Source organism: Pseudonaja textilis, chromosome 4 (genome assembly GCF_049901715.1).
Source record: "Pseudonaja textilis isolate UNSWEBS1 chromosome 4, rPseTex1.2, whole genome shotgun sequence".
Taxonomy (NCBI): domain Eukaryota; kingdom Metazoa; phylum Chordata; class Lepidosauria; order Squamata; family Elapidae; genus Pseudonaja; species Pseudonaja textilis.
In genome coordinates, this window is record NC_141993.1 from 56,970,534 (window position 1) to 56,992,055 (window position 21,522).

General features: G+C 33.9%; 1 protein-coding gene across 2 annotated transcripts; it reads right to left on the reverse strand.

Annotated features, from left to right (window-relative positions):
* Positions 1-3,499: 3,499 nt before the first annotated feature.
* SEPTIN2 (septin 2) lies at positions 3,500-21,517 on the reverse strand. Of its 2 annotated transcripts, none has more exons than XM_087933146.1 (13): positions 21,145-21,517; positions 17,765-17,794; positions 16,387-16,510; positions 15,899-15,985; positions 15,110-15,233; positions 14,513-14,647; positions 12,991-13,108; positions 12,546-12,647; positions 11,415-11,560; positions 9,964-10,047; positions 7,788-7,845; positions 6,427-6,539; positions 3,500-5,640 (listed from the first exon to the last, which is right to left on the reverse strand). In XM_087933146.1, exons 1-12 carry the CDS (start codon positions 21,283-21,285, stop codon positions 6,435-6,437), a joined length of 1,254 nt encoding a protein of 417 aa, XP_087789272.1. In that variant the 5' UTR covers positions 21,286-21,517; the 3' UTR covers positions 3,500-5,640; positions 6,427-6,434. The 2 variants fall into 2 exon arrangements, with proteins under 2 accessions (XP_087789272.1, XP_026557250.1); XM_026701465.2 differs by having other exon boundaries at positions 21,183-21,428.
* Positions 21,518-21,522: the final 5 nt, after the last annotated feature.

Here is a 21,522-nt window from a genome sequence, read left to right on the forward strand (position 1 = left end):
CAGAAAACATGCCTGAATGTTTATATTTGTAGGTCCAGACACATCATAGACATCTCTTCTAAGAGATACTCTACCATGTGCTAGCCTATGGTGTATTTACTCCTATTCCTTTACTGTTGACAGCCAATCTCATCTCATCTCATCTCATCTCATATCAGAAATGCAGGAACTAGAAAGGGGGAAATTATTAAATTAACTTTAAAAAGATTAAACTTTAATAAAAACATAGATTTATAGAGTTCTAGCCCAACGCCTAGCCACATTGATAGCAGGGATACTTCTGACCAGCAAGTCAGTGTGCAGATTGGTCCCAGAGGGATAGCTATAAAAGATGGATAGCTGTTTAAATAGAGCCACATTCACAGTAAACATCCTTGTTCTCTAGGGAAAACCCATTTTTCTATGCAGTCCTTAGTTCTAGCACAGTCTATTTAAACATTCTAATGGTGGGTAGGAATAAAAGGGAAGGTGCTGAGAAAAGCAAGATGGGTTGGGCTGGTAGGATGTGAACTACTGTGACATCAGTAATGGTGACTGAGAGAAAGGAGGGAAAGTAGAAAAGATGTTGACATCAGCGGTGCATGGGATATATTGTGTTTGGAGTTGCTGAGACAACTGAGAACACATATACAGGCCATTCAGAAGAGGCATCATGTTTATTTTTGAAGAAGGAAAGACTGAAGCATGCTGGCTTTGCTTCGATCGCTCCATAAAATTCAACCAGAATCATTTCAGGTTCTTTCAATTCAGGGCAACAAAAACATTTGGGATTTTACTTCTGCTACATTGTGACAGATCTAAAAATGTTTAGAACTCATTGAACAAGAGGTATTTGTTTTGGACAGAAAATAAAATTCATATCTGATTTGTGCATATTTCTAATACACATTAAAATAATATTGTTTAAATTGTAAAAGTAATTATTTTTAAATAAAAGAAAAGCAAATAAAATATGTGAGTTAGGATTATTGGAATCAATTATGTAGGAAGATGATAGACTCCCTTTTAATAGATGTATTCAAACAGAGACTAAGTACTTAATTTTTAATTTCTGTAGTTATAATGGACAGGGGATTGAATTCTATGTCCGAGGATTTCTTCCAATATTCTAATCAAGTAGCATAGGTAAACAAGCAGTTTATGAAAGCAGAACTATTAATATTACCTATATAAAATCATAATCATGTAATCAAGAGTCTTTTTGTTTATTTCTTGTATTCGTTGTGTAAACACACACATTTGACACAGTCTATCCTGGCCCCATTAGAGGGCAAAAAAGTTATCCGGAGCTTAGACTGTTATGTCTGAAAATAAAATGGCTTTTTGGTTGCCAAAAATGAAGTCTTTTTTTGGCTCTCTTATTCCACCACAGTATTAAAACCCCTAATTTGCACTGCTTGCAAACTGCACTTGGGCTCCTGTCCATGTGAACCAATGTAACTTTGTAAACTTAGAACACAGTAATCTTTTAAAATACTAAAGTTAACATTATGCAGTAAGCTTGAATGACTATTTTTGAATCTCTCTAATACTCACTTGTATAGAGTAGATGCAAATCAGAGCTACAAAGGGTGTGATGTACTCACTGGCCTACTCTGACTATGCTTCATTTAATTGTAGATTAATGAATGTAGAAATGGATGTTCTTGGAAGCATGTGGTGAGATTATAGCATTTTCCCTCTGCCTCAATTTCATTCAGACTTCCTCAAAAACTTGAGGCATCTAAGGAGACATGATGAAAGATAAACAAGATGTTAAAACATCAAATGTGTCTGGCAAAAGCTTAGCTAGACTGTCATATTCCAACACCAAAACAAAATAAAGCCAAATCAAATGGGAATGCTTGGACTAAGTTTGCACGTTATTTATTTTTCTTTCCTTCAGTATTTTATTTATTGTGAATTGTTTTAAAAATGGCTAGTTAACAGTAGCTTGGATGTGTGAATTCAGCCAGGGTAAATCTGGTAAGATTCTTCCAGCTAGACTTTGAATAAAACAGAACTCCTTATATGTTCATTTTTTAAATACAGTTCAATTGTGTGGTGCTATATCAAGAAACATCCTATAATTACAAAAATGAAATGAAGACTCAGACAAAAATGAAACAGACTCAGACACATGCAAAATAGTAATTTAAGTAATAAACACATAATGCCAAATGAATAATTATTAACCAACTGCTAAGACAGAGGTCAAATTAAAACCAACACGTGCAGTTTTTGCTTAACCCTGAAGGGAAGTTACTACCCTGCCCGAACTTACAACTGTTGCAGTGTCTCTGGAGTCATGTAAATAGCTGATGGGTCACCTAAAATGTTGTGTAGTATCAAATTTGATATGTGTGTCATAGATACACCATTGCTAGTCTATGGTTGTGTTTTTTTTGCAAGCAATTTTGTCAATATCTTTTTAGTACGAGAACTCCTCTTTGTCACTCATATCAAGTAAGAAATTAATTGACTTATCTATTATATTTATATCTGGCCTTGGAAGTTGGTTAACATGACTGGTCCAAAATCAAAGCTAGCTTTCATGACAGAGATAACTACAATTTACAGTCTCCCAATTTCTAATCTACTACTTTCCATTACTAGTTCAGCTCCACTTCTACTTGTGATGAGATAATATATATTAGCATTTTGCCATAGATTCACTCTTCTGTGAACAGTTTTCACTTGCAGAAGAATGAAACTGATGTAAAAAGTGATGGGAAGAATTAAGATCTCAGAGATGGATAGACAGAAATTACCTCAATTTGACATTAAGACAATCGGTACTTTTATTAATAAATATAGAACAATCTATACTTGGGGTATACGTTCGGTGGCTAGTGGTTAAAGACACTGAGCTTGTCAGCTGAAAATGCTGTATGACAGGGTGAGCTCCTGTTCCTTGCCCCAGCTCCTGCTCACCTAGCAGTTCGAAAGCATACAAATGCAAGTATATAAATAGGTATACTTCGGTGGGAAGATCAGTGTTCCATTCGCCTCAGCATATTGTCATGCTGGCCACAATCATGGAAATATCTTTGGATAAGTCTGAGTTCTTTGGCTAAGAAACAGAGATGAGCACTGCCCCCTAGAGTCCGAAACAGCTGGGCAGAGGAAACTTTACCTTTATCTATACTTGGGAAACTGTTCTTTTTAGGCACATATCCAAATATTGTTGAACTAAGTATGAACCTTTAATATCATTAATGACAATACTGGAAGTTCATGTCAATGTTCTGAAACCACTGAAAAGGAAGATGGGATAATAAGAGTTGAGAAACAATGAGGTTCGTATGGAACCAAATGTTATGTGTTTCTTGCCCAACTTCTAAGAGTATTACTTCTAAGAGTATTGGTAATACATGTCCTCAGCAAAACAACTGGTTGATGTAAATGTTTTTGTGTAATGGAACATATTATTTTAAACTCTGTCATCAACAGTTTTTCCAAGAAACTGTTTTTAATTAGCTACCATACACCATTTAATATAACGACATACTTCAGCAGATTTGTACATAACAGTTTATTAGGTTTATTAAAAATTTGGGCTACAATTAAGGTACAGGAAATCAATTATTGGTTAATACTGTCTTATACAAAAAGTAGCCCTTTGAGTACCCCAGTTATAAAAATCCAGTAAAAGTGTTAAAGTAGATAACAATATACTCCTAAAATTGTAATTATATTAGTTCAAAAAACAAAAGACAAAGACCATTTGTGATGCAAACCATTTTTCAGGTTTCCAAAACCTTGATAAATTCATTTTTTATTCTAGTCTGAATATGAATATTCAAATGTAGCTTAGTTCATGGAAATAGGTACAGATACTTTGTTATTCCTATATCAGGCGCAGACTGGAAAACATCATTCAAATACACTGTTAAATTTTTTTTAACCTTACTTTAAAAGATACAATTCAAATTAGTAAATTACAGCTGTTCAGGAAGTAAATTTTAACAGTATGGATTTTATAAGTGATCATAAAAGCCAAAACTCTTAAAATATAGCACCACAAGTAAAGACTAAGTTACAGTATATAATGGTCTAATCTCAGCAAACAATACATGCAGATGAATAGAATATGTTTAAAAATATTGAACAATGCTTTAAAGTCAGTTAATGAAAACTAATGTACAGTAGGGTTCGGCTTATACTAGTTATTTGACACACACATTCATATTTTCATAGGTTTTCAAAATACTAGGAATTTTTCTCCTTGCTATTTAATTATAATTACAGCTTCATACAAATAATACCAAAATCAACCCAGATCTAAAACATTCTAGGTAAACAAGTGTGTTCAAATCAAGTAGCATAATTTAACCCAGTAATATAACCTATGTAGGACACAAAAAGATTGTAAATATTACTTCTGAACAGAAGGTGTCAAACAATTATCGTCTTTCCAAGGGAAAAAAGTACTATTAGTGGAAACTCTTCAGACTAGTATTATATTTTCCAAATAAATTACAACTTCCAAGTGAAATTTTTCTGTGATCCCCTTTTAAAAATGAAAATACTGAATTAATAAATAGCTGAACATTTTTACTATGTCTATATATCATTCATTGCAGACTTAAAGGAATATAATTTGGATTTTATTTTGGAACATAGTAAATGCAGACTAAAATATGGACCACATCCGGTTTTTGATAATCTGGGTGTAACAACAATCAAGATGAAAATGCCGTGACTTTTTTTTTTAATGTTGGAAACCTGGAGGACATTAGATTAAGTCATTCTCTTTCCAGTATTTCCAAGTACAGTATGCATGTCTGTCAGTAGGTATGTACATCATGGGTATATTGGGATCATCAGGGAGTAGCTAGTGCGTGCTCATCAAACCGGTTGTTAAATTGGTTGCAGCCCACCACTGGCATGGTCACTTAACAACTATAAATGAATGAGCCAGGATGATAGTCATTGAGGGAAGCAGTTATGTAATGTGTCATTTAACAACTGCTTCACTCAACTAAGATTCCAGGCTCAATTATGGTTGTAGGTCAAGGACTACCTGTACATAAAAAGAGCAACATTGAAAAATTGCAAATATTATTACTTATTTTCTTGTTGGTCAGTCTGCACACAAAGGTCTCTATTCCAAAAAAATGAACATTCCTTTTAAGACTTTCTTTAGTCTTTCCTATGAAAACCTTAACAAAGATATTTCAGAGAAATAGGCAAGACATAATATTTATAGAGTAGGTAACTTAAAGGGACTTTCAAATAATCATGTCAGCTGTAAAAAGGAAATCAAGGAAAATTAAGAATAAGAATTTAAACCATAAATATAACGTGGATATAATCAATTTATATATCGAGTGCAAAAAACAAGAACAATTTTTCAGTGGCATTAGTCCAGAGTATCAGATGAACAACAAGCTAGGGAAAATCTAAACTTTTGTGTAGTCTGCGTAGTAAAATCAGCTCAATAAAGTATCAGTAAATCATAACAAACTCATATTGTGTTTAACATTTTAAAAAGATTAAAGAAATCTTATTTGTTTACAAAATAGAGATTACAATAACTATATATTTGTTTGCTGAATGTTAACAGACTTCCAAGTCACAGCAGGGCAAGTAGTAACTCTCCCCACAAAATAAGCTCTGTGTCTTAAATCTTAAATGATTCCAATTAATGAAAGTTATCTGCAATGATGAAAAGAGAATATTTACAAGTTACATGGTCATGCATACTTTTTAAAAATGAATTATAACTAATATATATAGCAACAATGATAAGCAAACTTTTCAATTACAAATCTGGGAAGGAGCAATACTTATAGATTCCTCCTACAAATTTTACTAATAAAATAATAATGGCACCATTTCATAAGATACCTATTATAAAGAAAGATTACAGCATAAAGATCACAGGGAATCACAAGAGTATATTGTTCTAGTCATTTTTCCTCTCTTTTTGTTAGCTTATGTTAACTCCCTCCTGTTCTTTGCAATGTTTTGCTAAAAAAAAAAAGGAAATATCCCCAACTATGTATGCATACACTGTTTTTTATGCTGTCATAATAGTTATATTCCTTTGTTACAGAATGTTACTGCATAACATTTACTGCATAACATTCTGTGATGACCATGGCCATGCCTGTTTTTATGACTTTTGCGGTTGTCATTAACTATGCACTAATTATTTATTAAGCATATATCACATTCATTAAGCAAACGTGGCAGCTGTTAAATGAGTCCATTTTTTCAATGGGCATTTTTTTTTTGCTGGAAATGGGAAGTGAGTGTTGAAAACCAACAATACAGAAAATAATGGTCATGTGACTGCAGGACACTGCAAATTGTATTCATGTCACTCTTAAAGTTATCTAAAAGTCAAAATCATGATAAAAAGATCAAATCTGTAATACTGTAATTTTCAAAGCAATATTTTATATATATATACTAGTTTTAGTTTAAAAGTGTTCTTACCAAATAATTCAAACTTTGTATCCATGAGTTGCACTGCTATCTCCTTCACCTCCCTGCCGCTGCATCTGCATCTGTGCCTGCATCCTTGCAATCATTTCCTGCATGCGGCGAAGCTAAAACAAAAGAATATCATTTCTACATTGGCTAGTCATTCCTCCAACTAACGGAATGCCTTGGCAGCTTACAATAAAAGTATTAAACCAGAATGTCCCCAATTAAAAAATGAGATTTGAATCCTTCATCTAAAACTATGGTTCTTTTGTAGAATGTGATAATGGTATCATGAGGCCAAATTCTTTCCCACTTTTATCCCCTATTCCTCACAACTGATGTGCAGTACAGGTAAGAAACCTCTGTCTTTCCATATATTTTTGAATTATAGACACTATCATATCCCCTAGTGGAGACATTGGTTATAGATGCTGAAAACTAGAATTCAGCAACTGGGATTGCATTTTTCAGTTTCTGGTTTGCTTTTTACATTTTTAGTATGATGCTTAAACAAATTCTATAGAGATCAATGGATTCAATTCACATGAATTAACATCAAGGCCATTGTGAAATAAGATTTTCTTTCATTATACAAATCTAAGACATACAAACCAGGTAAATTATACTAACAGGCAACAATAAACCATCGTCTGAATGACAAAATTCAGTATTAAAGCAACTATTAAAGCAGGATACCATATCTAAATCCAAATAAAGTTACCAGTCCATATTTGGTTATTAAAAACTGGGAATGAAATATCTTTTGAACTGAATGGCTGCAATAAACTGATTTTAAGTCACCAATATCAATTTAAAATTCTGTATTTTGTATACCTGAAGAATTACCAAAGTATGATCGAGTTTCTTTAAAATATACTTTTAACTAGGTAGTTGCATGAGATTACTTTCCCATTGCTGCTATATAAATCTAATCTACACAGCATTCAGGATTTTTTGACAAAATACATAAATTCAGTTTTTACTCTAACTTGGAAATCAGTCATAGATCACATCAAATTAGGGCTCCTTTTGAATCTGGATTGAACCATACAGATCCATTTGCCTCTCCTTTCTCACTAATTATAAATGAAAACGAATGAATGGCTGTAATTGTTTTAATTTTAAATTTACGGCCCCTGCAGAATGATACTTTTCAGAGAATTCAGATTGAGAAGTGTTTGTGCTAGATGCCTTTAAATTTTTAATTTTTCCTTAGAAAAGCTAACTAATAACTCTGTAATTTCTTGGCAAAATCCTGCTGAATAATATTCTGTCCCTGTGGTACAGGAATTCAGAACTGTTTATGAACATAATGGTTGGAAGATCCAAAATACAGTATATGTATATATATTTTAAAATGAAGTTCTTACTTCTGCTTCCTTTTCAAGCAGGATTTGATCTTTATTAACTTCTTCATCTTCAACTTTTCTACATTTAGAAGGGGGGAAAAAAAGAAGGCTTAGAAATATATAGCAACATTTTCTTAAAATCAGTGTCTTTTTAAATGATAAAAAGCAGGGGTGGGATTCAAATTTCTTAACAACCAGTTCTGTGGGTGTGGCTTAGTGGTCATGTGACTGGGTGGGTGTGGCTTGCTGACTGGGCATGACTTGGTGGTCATGTGACTGGGTGGCCATGGCTTGTATGTAAATATTATATTTATGTAAATATTTATTTTTTTAAATAAAAAGAGCAACTTTTACCCAAAAGCAGGCAAAGCAGGCAGACAGATTGAATTGCTCACAGAATCACAGATTCACTTAGAAATCTATCTATCTGCAATTGGCTACCTGAGTCTGCACTGAAAAGCCTCAGTCCAAAGGAAGGTACGGCTCTACTTTTAGATTAGCTGGAAAGCAAGAAATCCTAGGATTTCCGGCTTTCTAGCTAATCTAAATCTCCCGGCAGAGCAGAACAGCTGATGGTCGGGGGGAAAAAAAGAGAAAAAAATAGCAACTTACCAAACTAGACAAGTTGGATGGCTCGCATGCCAGGTAAGGAGTGAGTGGGTGGGGAGGGGAGGGGCCAGCCAGTGGAGCGATTTACTGGTTCTCCGAACTGTGGACAATCGTGTGCAGCGTTTGCAAGAAATCATCAGCTGTGCTGCTTGGACAGCTGACAAGCGCTGCACTCAGGTGCGCAGTGTTTGAAAATCCTCGTTTCCTGCTTTTTCAACCTCAGCTGTGCTGCGCAAAGCAGCTGAGGAGGGAAAAGCAGGAAATAAAGGACAGCCTACAGCCCGGACAGGCGGGTAGGCCAAACACCGAACCGGTTTGGTGTCAGCTGCTTTTCACAGCTACAGGTTCTATAGAACTGGGCCGAACCGGTAGCATCCCACCCCTGATAAAAAGGTAGGTTCAATAATTAATTAAAGAATTATTACACTCTAAGTCAGAAAATGAAATTTTATTATTTAAATTATGAAAACAGAAATTAATATATTAATGAAGCTAAATTTTACTTTCTACATATGTTTCAGATACAAGTACTATATATATGCACCTCACTTGAGTAGTGATAATGAAAGAACCACAGATGTGATTTGTATATAAATGTCTTCATGAGGAACGAAGCTATTCTATTAGGTGACACAAATAGGTGGGAATGAGGTAGGAAAATACAGCAAAAATGGAGATCAGATACTTCAAAATGAAAAAGTATGGGTATTGTTTGAGAGTATCTGTTTAGAAAAATATCTATTTTGAATATGTGGTTTAAGTATATGTCTATTTAAATGAATATACAACAAAGGAATGACTCTAAAAGCTTGGCTAATTTGATTGTTGATGATATAAGAGAGTGATTGAAGGCTAAAAGGATAAATGTTTGCAATGAAGGACTGACTACTATTGGGTAGGGTGAAGAATTTATCTTAGGAAAAATATGGATGTGTAAAAAATGAAACAAAAGAAATTCAAATATAAGTAGAATAATTACAAAAAGGAAAAGTTCAAATACATTGTTACATATGGTTGAAGAGTATTTGACATATATTAAAAATTGTAGCGATCAAAACTTGACAAGAAAACCTGAAATATAATAGAACAGTAGACCATTTAGTACAGTGATGGCGAGCCTTTTTGTTATGGTATGCCGAAAGTGCCCCCACAATAGCATGCATGCACCAGCACCCATAATGCAATGCGCCCTGCCCCCCTGCGCATGTGCACGCAATGCCCCTGCCCTGCCCCCTTACCTGCACTGAGTATGTGCACACCTCCCAGCTGATTTTCAGCCTGTTTGAGGTCATTTTCGCCTTCCTGGAGGCTTAAGGGAAGTATCTGGAGGCTGACAACGGGCCCATTTCAGTACTTCCAGTATTTCCAGAAGGCTCGTTTTCTGGCCTCCCGAGGCTGCAGAGGTTTCCCTCAAGCCTTCACGAGGGCAAAAATGGCCTCAAACAGGCCAAAAATCAGCTGGAAGGAGCATGCATGCGCAGGCAGGTAAGTCTGGCTGGGGCTCACGTGCCCGCACAAATGGCTCTGCGTGCCACTGTGGCACATGTGCATTAGGTTCACCTTCACAGATTTAGTAAGAGATACTTACCTGCCACCCTTTTTAAGTCTTTCAGAACGAAAGTTCTCATAGTGAAGATCTTGAGTCACTTCTTGAAGATCCTGCATATGAGTGCTGGAATGACAAAAAAACAAACCTATGGTATAATAATTATTTAATACAGCACAACTAATTTTATAAAATAAAAAGTTATGCATTAGAAGCAGTGAAATGGAAAACAGGATATAACATTTGACTAACCCAATGGGTTAAACATACTCTGAAATACATACATCCTACATTGTTATTGCTGCCCAAGTCCTTTGATAGTTATATAACAGAACTTCATACATAACGCAATCATTTTTTAAAGTATGTTATTTCTCCACAAATAGATGTATGTTGGAAATATGAACACCATGAAGGGACATTTTATCATGAGTTGTAGACATGTAAAAAAACTAAAAAAGATGGATCCAAATGCATACTTTGTTACAGGCACTTTGAAAGATTAATATTAAATTTAAGCCACAACTTTTTATTTCAGGATTAACAGGCAAATATTATTCTATGCAGAGATGGAAAGATTTGACATTATGGAAGAATGGTAAGTTAAGTGAATAGATTTTGCTGAAATGGATAAATTAATTTCATTACAGAAAAGGCATTATCTACATTTACTGCTGTTGCAAGCCTCTTATAGACTTTTGCATACAAATAAAAAAAATGAAATTGTGACTTATAGTTTTGATATTTAGACAAAATGGATTATAGAAAGAATAAAATGATGCAACTTTAAAGGCCAAAATGTATTTGTCCTTATAGCAGTTATGAAGAATATCTGAAGCCACTGTTTTGTCTTTTTCTATTTTTAACTTTTTTTGTTTCTTGCACTTTTTTATTGTTTATTGCTTTCTTTTTTCCTTGTTTACTTCTATTAACGTATTACCTTTTACTTTCTTATTTAAAAGTGTTAACAAAATTATACTCATGAAGATGATATTGGAGGTGAGGAGAAGAGATGCTCTTTAACGAACAATTAGAAAAGAAAGGGTGAAATCCCTGTGACTTAAGAGATGAAGAAATGTGGGTGAGTCTTGGTTAGGCAGTTAAAAGTGGTATTGGGGGATTTGTACCTTCAGACTTGCAAGATTCTATCAATGCAGCCTTACAATAAGATATATTGGAATTATTTGCCTCTAATTTTATTTCCTATCTGGTTTATCTGGAAAGGCTAATACGTGAAGTCTCACTTAAGAGACTATGGATGATTCACTTTGTAGTAAAAAAAGGTTGTAAAAGTGGGCACAGTCACATGGTGCCTCACTTCACAATCTCACTCCTTAACAATTAATTTTCCAGTCTCTGGTCATAGGTTAAGAACTATCTGTATCTCCTGTTTAACAGTTGAACAAAAAATAATGATCTTGCTTTGTATTGTATGGGAGATAAAAATAAAGTGAACAATGACTAAAGTATAGGGATAAATGCAATTTACTTACATCAGCATGGTTCTTAGTTTTAAGAAGTCATTATGTTCTGGATTTTCCACTTCAACAACACCCCAGGGATAAAGACGACCTCTAACTTTTTTACCCTTAGCTTCAATTAACTGATTGGACCCCACAACACAAAATGGAATGCTGGTCTGAAATTGAAGAGAAAAATAATCTTACAATCTTACTTTGCTTTGCAATTAGAAGTTTGATAACAATCAACACTAATTTAAATTTTTGAAAAGAAAGTCAACTATTTATTAAAAACACAAGACATGCCATTGACTAGAAACTCCTTATGGACTTTTTTCATAAAACAGCAAAAATGCACTTATGGTTTGTAGTTTTGATGATTAGACAAATCAGATTATAGACAGAAGACTTACGTTGTAACCATACTGTAAAAGGTAAGTTTATAATTGTACTTATTATAACTGCTGTAAAGAAGATCAGAAGCTATTTCTTAGTATCTTTTTCTTTTCTATCTTATTTACTTTTTTATATTTTCTTTCTTTTTCTTACATTAGTTTTTATCTTCCTCTTTGAACACTTTTCAATAAAATACATAATATCTTGTATCCTACCATTCTTCAGTTTAAAATTTCTTGTCTAATTTTACTGCTTTCATCCTTTCTCCACGATGATTTCTGATAAAAAATCTGGTTACATTCATTATTTTCTATTGCCCTCATCTAACTCTAATGCTTCTGGTAACCATCTAAGTTTCTGTTATTGCCTCCTTGCATTCGTTTTCTATACTTTTAAAATGAAACCGTCTTGTTTTCACCTGAACCTTGGCCGTATATCTCTCCATGAGTGGCCTACAGTGCTAGGTGGAAGTAAGGTACAAAGAAAGCAAGAAAAAAAGGAGCTCTCACTACAAGTTCCTGCTCTATACTCTGTCATTCTGACTGTATAATATTAAAAAAAATGCAATTCAAATTTGGATGACAACATATTTTCCAATCCTGAGATCAAAATTCCTTTTGGTGTTAAGAATTCTCTTCCTTCTGAGATTAGAAACAGATTAAAGACACTAGCTTTGATAAGCAATAATAACAAAGCAAAAATAATAAATTCTGGAAATTAAATAAGATGACAGGATAAACTATTTCTGACTTAATAAATTGTCCTTACTTTCAAAAGTCTGGTCTGCTCTTTAAAATCTTCATCTTCGTCTGATTCCGCATCAGGCAAGTGATAAATCTTGATGCTATGTTCTTCAATTTCATCCAAAATCTGACCCCAAAGGACAGTAAGATATAAATAAAACATGGGCTGAGATTCAACATCTGCAAAATCAACAGGGATTTTTTGCTTGCTTTTTATGTATGTTTTTTCTACTTACACCCAAGCAGCTTCTGAATACCAGGAAACCATATTCCTAGAATTACACATTGTACAAAGTGCTGCAGTTGGAAATGCCAGCGATTATTCCACCTCACTTCAAAAAGTTAAAGCTATACACACTACCTCTAAGTTCACAGTGTTCAATAGATTCTGACCAAAGGCCTATTATGCACAAGATATAAGAATCGTGTTTTTCTTTAGGCTAGGCTTAGATTAAAGGGAAAAAACTCACCCTTTTCTTCAGTCTTTCCCGCTCTTTCAGCGTAAGAGTATCAGCTTTTGCAATCACAGGCACAATATTCACTTTGTTGTGTATAGCTTTCATGAACTCAACATCCAAAGGCTTGAGACTAAAAATACAGATTATGACTTTCTAACATTTAGATTCCTATTTCTTTCACACACAAAATCATAAAAATCAACAGAAGCAGTTAATATAGAAACTTAAACATTTCTAAAACATTCAGATTCTTAGATCAAATTACTGCTTTGTTTGCATCAAGGAAGCAACCTGCATTATTATTGTAAAATATAACTCAGTTTTTTAGATGTAACTCTGTAAAATAGAGAAGTTGTGATCTTGGCTACCATCTTAAGTATACCATGCCACATGGGCAGCCCCTGAAAAACTACGGCATATTCTGTCCAATATGCCGCAAATACAACCAAGGCCCTATTTTATACCAAACAAACTCAAACTACGATGCAAATTTTAGGTTTTTAAGCTAGAGACAACTTGCAAGTAAATACATTATTAACTATCAACCCTCCCCCCAGCTAGGAGTTATATATTGTGTACTCACATGCATGCATGCAAAATGTATAAAGTTATGTATGGGCATTGAAGAAGGATGATTTGTAAAGGTGGAAAGAGAGAGTATAGTGAAGGATTTCATGTAAAGTAGATTTAGCTATATTTCCTTTTGATTTCATGCTTTAATTTCCTTTTCTATTTTTAATCCTTTTCTACATTAACATCACTTTTCCTGAAAGAAAATAGCATAATTGGTATGTTTGTATGTACTTTTTATAAACAAACAAACCATTTTAGAATTGTAGAATTTAAATATATGTATGTATGTATGTATGTATATGTATATTTGTTTTCTTAAGTTTTTGCGGGTACTTACATGTGTGGCATTCGGCTTTGTTCGGGTATTTTCCCACGTCATAGTAGTTGTGCTTTTAAAGTTGTAGCGACGTTTCAGCAGAATCTCATCTGCCATCATCAGGCTTCTGTACAGGCTGATACAAGCTACAGAAGCCTGATGATGGCAGATGAGATTCTGCTGAAACGTCACTACAACTTTAAAAGCACAACTACTATGACGTGGGAAAATACCCGAACAAAGCCGAATGCCATACGTTATATATATATGTATATGTATATGTATATATAGTATATATATATATATATATATATATATATATATATATATATATATGTATGTATGTATATAAGTATATATGTATATATACATGTAAGTCTAGGTGTGCTCGGGTCTTTTCCTGTGTAAGATTAAGAGTATCTTGGCAATGTTTCGGTGAGGTCCCACTCGCCATCCTCAGGCTAGTGCTTTCGGCTTCGCTGAAACGTTGTCAAGATACTCTTAATCTTACACCTAGACCTACATACCCGTACCCGTGAAAATCTACGAAAACATATGTATTTATTTCTGGTATAAATGCATCGATCCCTTATAAAGTACCTTTTTGGAATTGAATCCAAAGCACTGTTCAGTCATAGTACTTACCCATGACCAAATGGTGAGATGAAATAGAAGCAACAATGAACTCGATTATCCACAATATGCCGTCTATTCAAGCCACTCTCATCATGAAGATAACGTTCAAACTGCTCATCAATATAGGAAATAATGGTCCTGAAACTATTAAAACAAATATGAAACATGATTGTTTAAATGTTCATTATCAGAGATGTTTTATAGTTGTTAGAACCTAAGGAAATAATAATGTTTAAAAATAACAATTCCATAAACTAACTGAATTATTGGCAAAAGAAATGAATTGAAAGGCGTAAATCCCTTTGATGTTATATGCATAATACAGAAATAAATAAACAGCCATTAAAAATGTTTTGTAATAGTCCGAATCCCAACACCTTACAAGACTTTCTGCTATTTTCTATAGTTTTGGTTAACTGTTCATCCATTAATGGTATCATTCTTATTCTACATATAACCCATTAATCTGGAGACTTTACATAAAAACATAGGAAATATGTAATTAAATTTAGTAATTCTTAACATTAAAGCTAAGAATTATAAACAATATAACTGTTTATATTATTACATTGTTTAAATAATTTAACACATCCACTGCATACATACCAATCCCGACAATTAATAGCATCACCATATCCTGGGGTATCTACTACAGTCAGACGGAGTTTTACACCTCTTTCCTCAATTTCAACTGTTGAGGCCTCAATCTGTACAGTTCTTTCAATTTTTTCTAGGAAAGAAACAAAACTGGATTTCAGAAGATTGCTGACATCAAGCCTTTATGGCAGGACCAGGAATTAACAATTATTCTCAGTGGATAGTTGATTAAGATATACCTCATAGACAAATCAATTATGATGCTGCAACCCTATATATATTTTCAATTATAAAGTGTGACATAGAATTATAAAGGAGAAATGTTCCGAGCCAATCTAATTCAAAAATATGGATATTACTCCACAGTTGACAACCCTATCTGATTTAGACAGAAGCATGATTTGAGATGAATTATTTTCTAATAATCCTATACATGTAGCTGATAAAAAGAAAAACATCCTACAACTGAAACAACAAAATGATCAACACTTGTTCTGCAAGAAAAACTAATTGTAAAATGTAGATCAGATGGCAGATTTCACCAAAATTATTGCAATATATTCTGATTTCAATACTCAATAAGAATCATAAACACCTTTTTAAAAGAAAGATGTTTTACAATGAATACATTTGTGATTGAGTAAATTACATATATAGTAAAAATAGTCAAACAACTTCTAAAACTAAACCCAGGAAAACTTCACATAATTTTTTTCACTAGAATCCATTTAATTTTTCTATTGCAATGTTAAGAACCAATAAGGTAAGACTGTACTGAAAGGACAAAGTTAATCTTACCAGCTGCTCCTGGGATTATCCTTTCTGGGTAGAGATCTGTTAAGAACAAGCTGTTTATTAGAGTAGATTTTCCCAATCCAGATTCACCTATTAAACAATATAAAACACAGTTAGAAACAAGCTTAATCATAAATAATTATCTTAACTATTTAAATGGACTACTATTACTCATTGAAATTCTGCATTAAAGTCCATATTTACTGTTCAGATTTACGCATTTTAAAACTAAATAACTTTTTTATTATAAATCTAAATTTTTGAATATTCAATTATAAGTTATAGACCATATGATAAATTCTTTATATAAAAGGCTCTATGACACAGTTCTTTGAAAAATTTATCATTCTGAAAATTGATGCATCAATTAAACGGAATAATTTACTGCAAGTAATTTTTAGAAATTAAGAGTACATTTTACTACAATTGAACTGGCATCTTGAAGAATAATAGTGCATATGTCAATTTTAAAAAAATTGTAATAATCTTACCAACTACCATAAGAGTAAATTCAAAGCCCTTCTTCACAGACTTCCGATGAACCTGGTTTGGAAGGTTTGCAAATCCAACATAACCAGGGGTTTCTGGATTTGCAAACTTTTCAGCAGGCTGTTGCTGAAAAGAAAAAGAGAATACTAAAATTAAATAAAATTGTATAATTATTTTTTATAAATAAATAATTTTATTAAATAAAAATTATTGAGGAAATGGTTACAGATGTCTTTATATTCACTAAATTTAGTCATTTGGTGTTATTTGAAAAGTATAGTTCAATAATTGATTTAGAATTAGTAATTAATAACAAGCTATTGGAAGAAATTGTTAAAGTTACAGGGGGTTGGACTAGAAGACCACCAAAGTCCCTTCCAACTATTATTCTATATTCTATTTTGACTTTGCACAAAAGTCAATCATTATTGACCCAAATCTCATGTTCCATTTATTTCACATTGGTTTCTGAAAATAGAACATATTGTGAATCATCTCCTAGGAAATATTTAAGTATAACAGTAAGATGATTTTAGTTTCTGGTTAACTTGGTAAAAATAAATTAGTTTTGACATTTCTGAAATGAGTCTATTTTTATTACACGATATAAACAAATTGTATCTTAAATGCAGGGATACAAAAAATACTGAATGTATTATCCTTAAGAAAAATGGACTTTTTGTAGAAGAGCAGTCAGAGCTAGAGGCTAAATGCACCATCAGTTTAGAGTCCTTAAATTGCCATAAGAGATTCAAATCCAGCCCCCTTAAATTCTGTGGGTTCTTATCTACCATCGATTTAGTACTGACCATTAATTGATCAGACTATTTTATATAGGCAGGAATTTTGAGCTACAGTTCAAGCAATGGTCTTGATCCTTTTTGCTTGATATCACATACAAAAATGTGAGGATTTAAAAAGCATTTATTTTCTGACTTTTGTTTCCTAATAAACTCCTTAAGGAATTCAACCATTATTAAATAACCTTCACTAACATATTAATCACATTCTTTTAAAAATGTATCACCAGTAAAACTAATTAATTTTTTAAATGTGTTCTTTAAATTAGAAGTTTTTTGCTTACATTAGCAAATATATTTATTTTATTGCAAATGTAATATATGGAATATATGTAATATATAGTATAGAGTGTAGCAATATTAAATAGATGCATTCATGAATACGTGACTAGCCGCAAGATGAGTTTTTTGAGTATTTTCTTGCATAAATATTATCAAATTAATATTTAATTAATCTATTAATTATAAAAACCTACATTTCACATTAATACAATTCACATGCTCTAAAATAATGAAATATAAACAATTTATGTATACAAATTATCTATTATATGTGGAAATCAACAAATACATTCCTTACCTTAGACATGTTTCTATAAATTTGTACGAACTAAAAAAAAACCAAACAAATATATTATTTGTTAGAAAAGATCCTATTGCATGTCTTATAATCAAGTTATGTTTGTACAGCAAACATACATGCAGATATATGGAAATAAAGCTAGTGAAGTTTAAGAGATTCATTTGTTGGTAAACATATAAAATATACAAATTAGATTATTCTAGCCCATCACTCTCTTAAAGGGAAAAAAACCCTGATTTCCAATCTATAATCAGAACTGCAGAAGTGTGAACTGAGGCTGGGAAACTTCCCAATACATCTAAAATTAATTTACCGAAACTTGCAGGAAGTTCAGGAAAACTGAAGCAGAATAATATTTCAGGTAACATTATTTAAGCATTTAAAGCCTTTACTGTCATTGTACAACGTATATACAATGAAATTGGTTTACCCTCTACTGGAGCAGTCCCTACAAGAATACAAGACAACATGAATTATAAGCATAATCCTTATACAAATAGTTAGGAAAAAAATAAATTAATCATGTTTCCATATGTACGTCATAAAATTATGGAAAAAAAGAAAATAAAGCAAAGCAGAAATTTTCTTATTTTTTCCTTCTGTGTGGTATGAATTTATTTCAAGATCTGCATGAGGCTATTCTTTCTTTAAAATCCTATAATCCCTCTCCCCCTTCCACTCTCTCTCTCCTTCTCAGCAGTAATACTCTATTTGTAATATACCTGTGACATCTTGTGACCTGCTGGCAGCATTACATTTTCTTTTCTATTTTTTTAAATCAAGCGACAGATCTTTATTTATGAAGGCAAGTATATATGTCCCAGGATAATGTTTCAGAATCCAACCTGGTTCCGTCTCCAGATAACAGATAATCAGAGTTGGAAGTGACCTTTTAGGTCATCTAGTCCAACCCCCCCACCCAAGCGGGAGACCCTACACCATTTCTGACAAATGGCAGTCCAATCTCTTCTTGAAAGTCTCAAGTGATGGCGCTCCCACAACTACCGAGGGCAAGCTGTTGCATTGGTTGATTGTTCTCACTAGTCCAGGACCAGAGGTTTAGTCTTTTGAGGTTTTGGATCCATTTTGTAGTCCATCTTCAGGGCACTTCTTTCTAGCAGTGTGTGTCCTCAAGCTCCTAGAGAGAAGTTCCCTGAAGATGGGCTCCAGCACGTCCAAAAGCCTGGAAGACTAAACCACTGGTCCTGGTAACTGACCCAGATTGGATTCTGCAGCTCTGTACTTCAACACATTTTCCTACAGAAAGACTGCAGTTTGAATATTTAAAGGAAAAATATTTTTCATGTTTTACATAAAGCTTAATTTTACCTTATAAGACTGGTCTGTTTCCCATGAATGCTCTGGTGACATGATCAGTAAGTTGCATTAATTTTTTATTATTATTTTTACTTTTAATCATCAGAATGACAACACAGAGCCCCATCTCTCACACAATGAAGGCTAGGTGAAGAATGCCAGGTGAGACATACCCATGATGGTAGTAGTAACTTACAAACTACTATCTTAAGCCATAGGATAGGCTTAGAATATGAAGACCAAAAAATCTTTGAATGTAAGAAAAGTAAATAGTAAAGAATATGTATCTCTTGCATGACTATCAAAATATAACAAATGATGCAATAGAACTGAATGAAGGTGGCCTGATTTCACAGAATAGAGCGAATGAAGATAGCATGCAAATGAAGATATAAGTTTAATTATGAATGAAAGGAGAACTATGTATTGATGCCATTTAGGTTGTTCTGGGTATGTATTAATGCAGGAATCCAATGGATGCTGGATGAGAAAAATATGATTTCTGGAAAAAACCCAGGGTGGTTAATATATCGTGCATAATGAATTTATAGAGGAAAGGTTAATTTCAAGAAATTAGTTAAAGAGAGCAAAAACAGGACTACAAAAGGCATAGCAGATGCAGATCCATTTTGATAGAAACAGAACCCAAATCTTACAGTAAATCTTATATTTTATTACATAGAATAGTTATATGGGCCCATTATTTAAAATATATTACATGACAGCTCTTCAAACTGAAAAAACATACTGACAACAAAGAACAAAAAGGATGTCAGTAATTAAACTCAGATTTTCAGTATATATCCTTAAATGGAAAATCTACCGTTACTAATTGTTCAAAACAAAAGCACTTAATAAAAAATTGAGGGAGTAAAATTAAGATATGAAGCTTTGTAAAAATCAGTTTGAATACAATCAGTCATTCCAGATTTCTTTACAAAGAGAGAGCCAGAGAAAGAAATCATCTGACAAAGGGTTCCTCTACAACAGAATGGACAAAGAAGTCTTTGAGAGATGATTTTCTAATTTAAAAAAAATCTGGAAATACAGGGAACAACATAGTCCAGTGCCAGATATAGAAACTATACTCTGCTCCAGAGAATTTTTCTGAAGTGCCATGATACTCGGCACAAAAGTAATAAATAAGGAAGAGAGAAAATCCTGACCCAGTATTATTGTTGGGAATTTTGCATGATTTGTGGGAACTGCATCGATGTTTTCAAATGCTTAGGAAAGAAAGATGCCCTAAGTTGTAAAATAATCAAGATTTCTTCTCTTAGGAATAGCCCTAGGCAAACATCAACATCTCCAATGTAAGCAAAAGAATCAGTATCTTTCTTCTCCGAGAGGTAGACTCCCCAACATGTAGCCGGGAATGTCACTTAAACCGGGCAATTTCTGTTTCCTCTCCTCCCCGCTTATTTTAAAGTCTTTGCCTCTTTTCCACTTCTAACGGAGTCTTTTGCATCCAGGTAACTTTTAGCTGTATGGAAACCAAGCTATCGTGTGGCTGTGTGTTTGTGTGTGTATAGAATAATAGATAAAAACCCGATTCATGAAATCCTTTAAAATTTCTTAAGACTGGGATGAACTTAAGACTGGCCATGCACCCGAGAATTTTTTCTTCTTCTGTCAACACTCAGCCTCTCTTCAACACTTTTTTGGGAGACCAAGATGGAGCGGAAGAAGCTGTGTTCAAATCATCTCCCTCCTCCCCCACGACTTTTTCCTATTATAATTTTTTTTTGAGAGGCGGGATCCGTTTCCTAATCGTCCCCTGAAAACCGCGGAATCGCTTCTTGAATTTGGTAAAACGAAATAACCCCGTTACACCACGGCCAACCTACCCGATTTTCCTCACTCTCCCTTCCTTCCACCCCCTTTTCCTTTACTGCACACCCAGGTGTGGCAAGAACGGCGGCTTTAGAGAATGGGGAAGGGGGGATGCAAATTAAGGAGCGGGACGGGTAGATCCCGCCGAAAGAAGGCGTCTGCTCCCCGTTTCTCTCAGAATAAAAAACTGCAGCCACCGTCAACCACCGTATATCCCTGCAAGTTACCCAGTTCAAGAGAAATCGCACAGCAGGAGATGCCGCACCTGGGAGCCGCCCCAAAGTCGATCCTAAGTCGCCGCCGCCGCCGCCGCAATCTCCGAACCCGCCCCACCGCTTCACAGAGTCCAGCAACGCATGCGCATGCATGCATCTCTTCACAAACTCAGCTCATGAGGCAAAGTCATTTCTCCTCCCCCCTTGAAAAGCCTTCACGCCTTCGCGCGCGACAAAAAAACGTCAAAGCTGCTGGTAACAAAAGCGCGTGCGCCATCCTCCTGCCAACACGTCTCCTCTTCCGGTTGCTATAGTGATTTTTTTTAAAAAGGGCAACGATGGAGGAGGAGCTTCCTCCTTCAGATATTAGCGGGTGACGGATAGCTTCTT

Excerpts from the sequence above, each read along its gene's own strand:
- SEPTIN2 (XM_087933146.1), bottom strand. The coding sequence starts at position 21,285 with ATGCATGCGCATGCGTTGCTGGACTCTGTGAAGCGGTGGGGCGGGTTC. Across the intron at positions 15,234-15,898 it reads GATAATCCCAGGAGCAGCTG|AAAAAATTGAAAGAACTGTA; the intron begins GTAAGATTAACT and ends TTTCTTTCCTAG. Across the intron at positions 12,648-12,990 it reads GGGAAAGACTGAAGAAAAGG|ATTTTGGATGAAATTGAAGA; the intron begins GTGAGTTTTTTC and ends CTTTGGGGTCAG.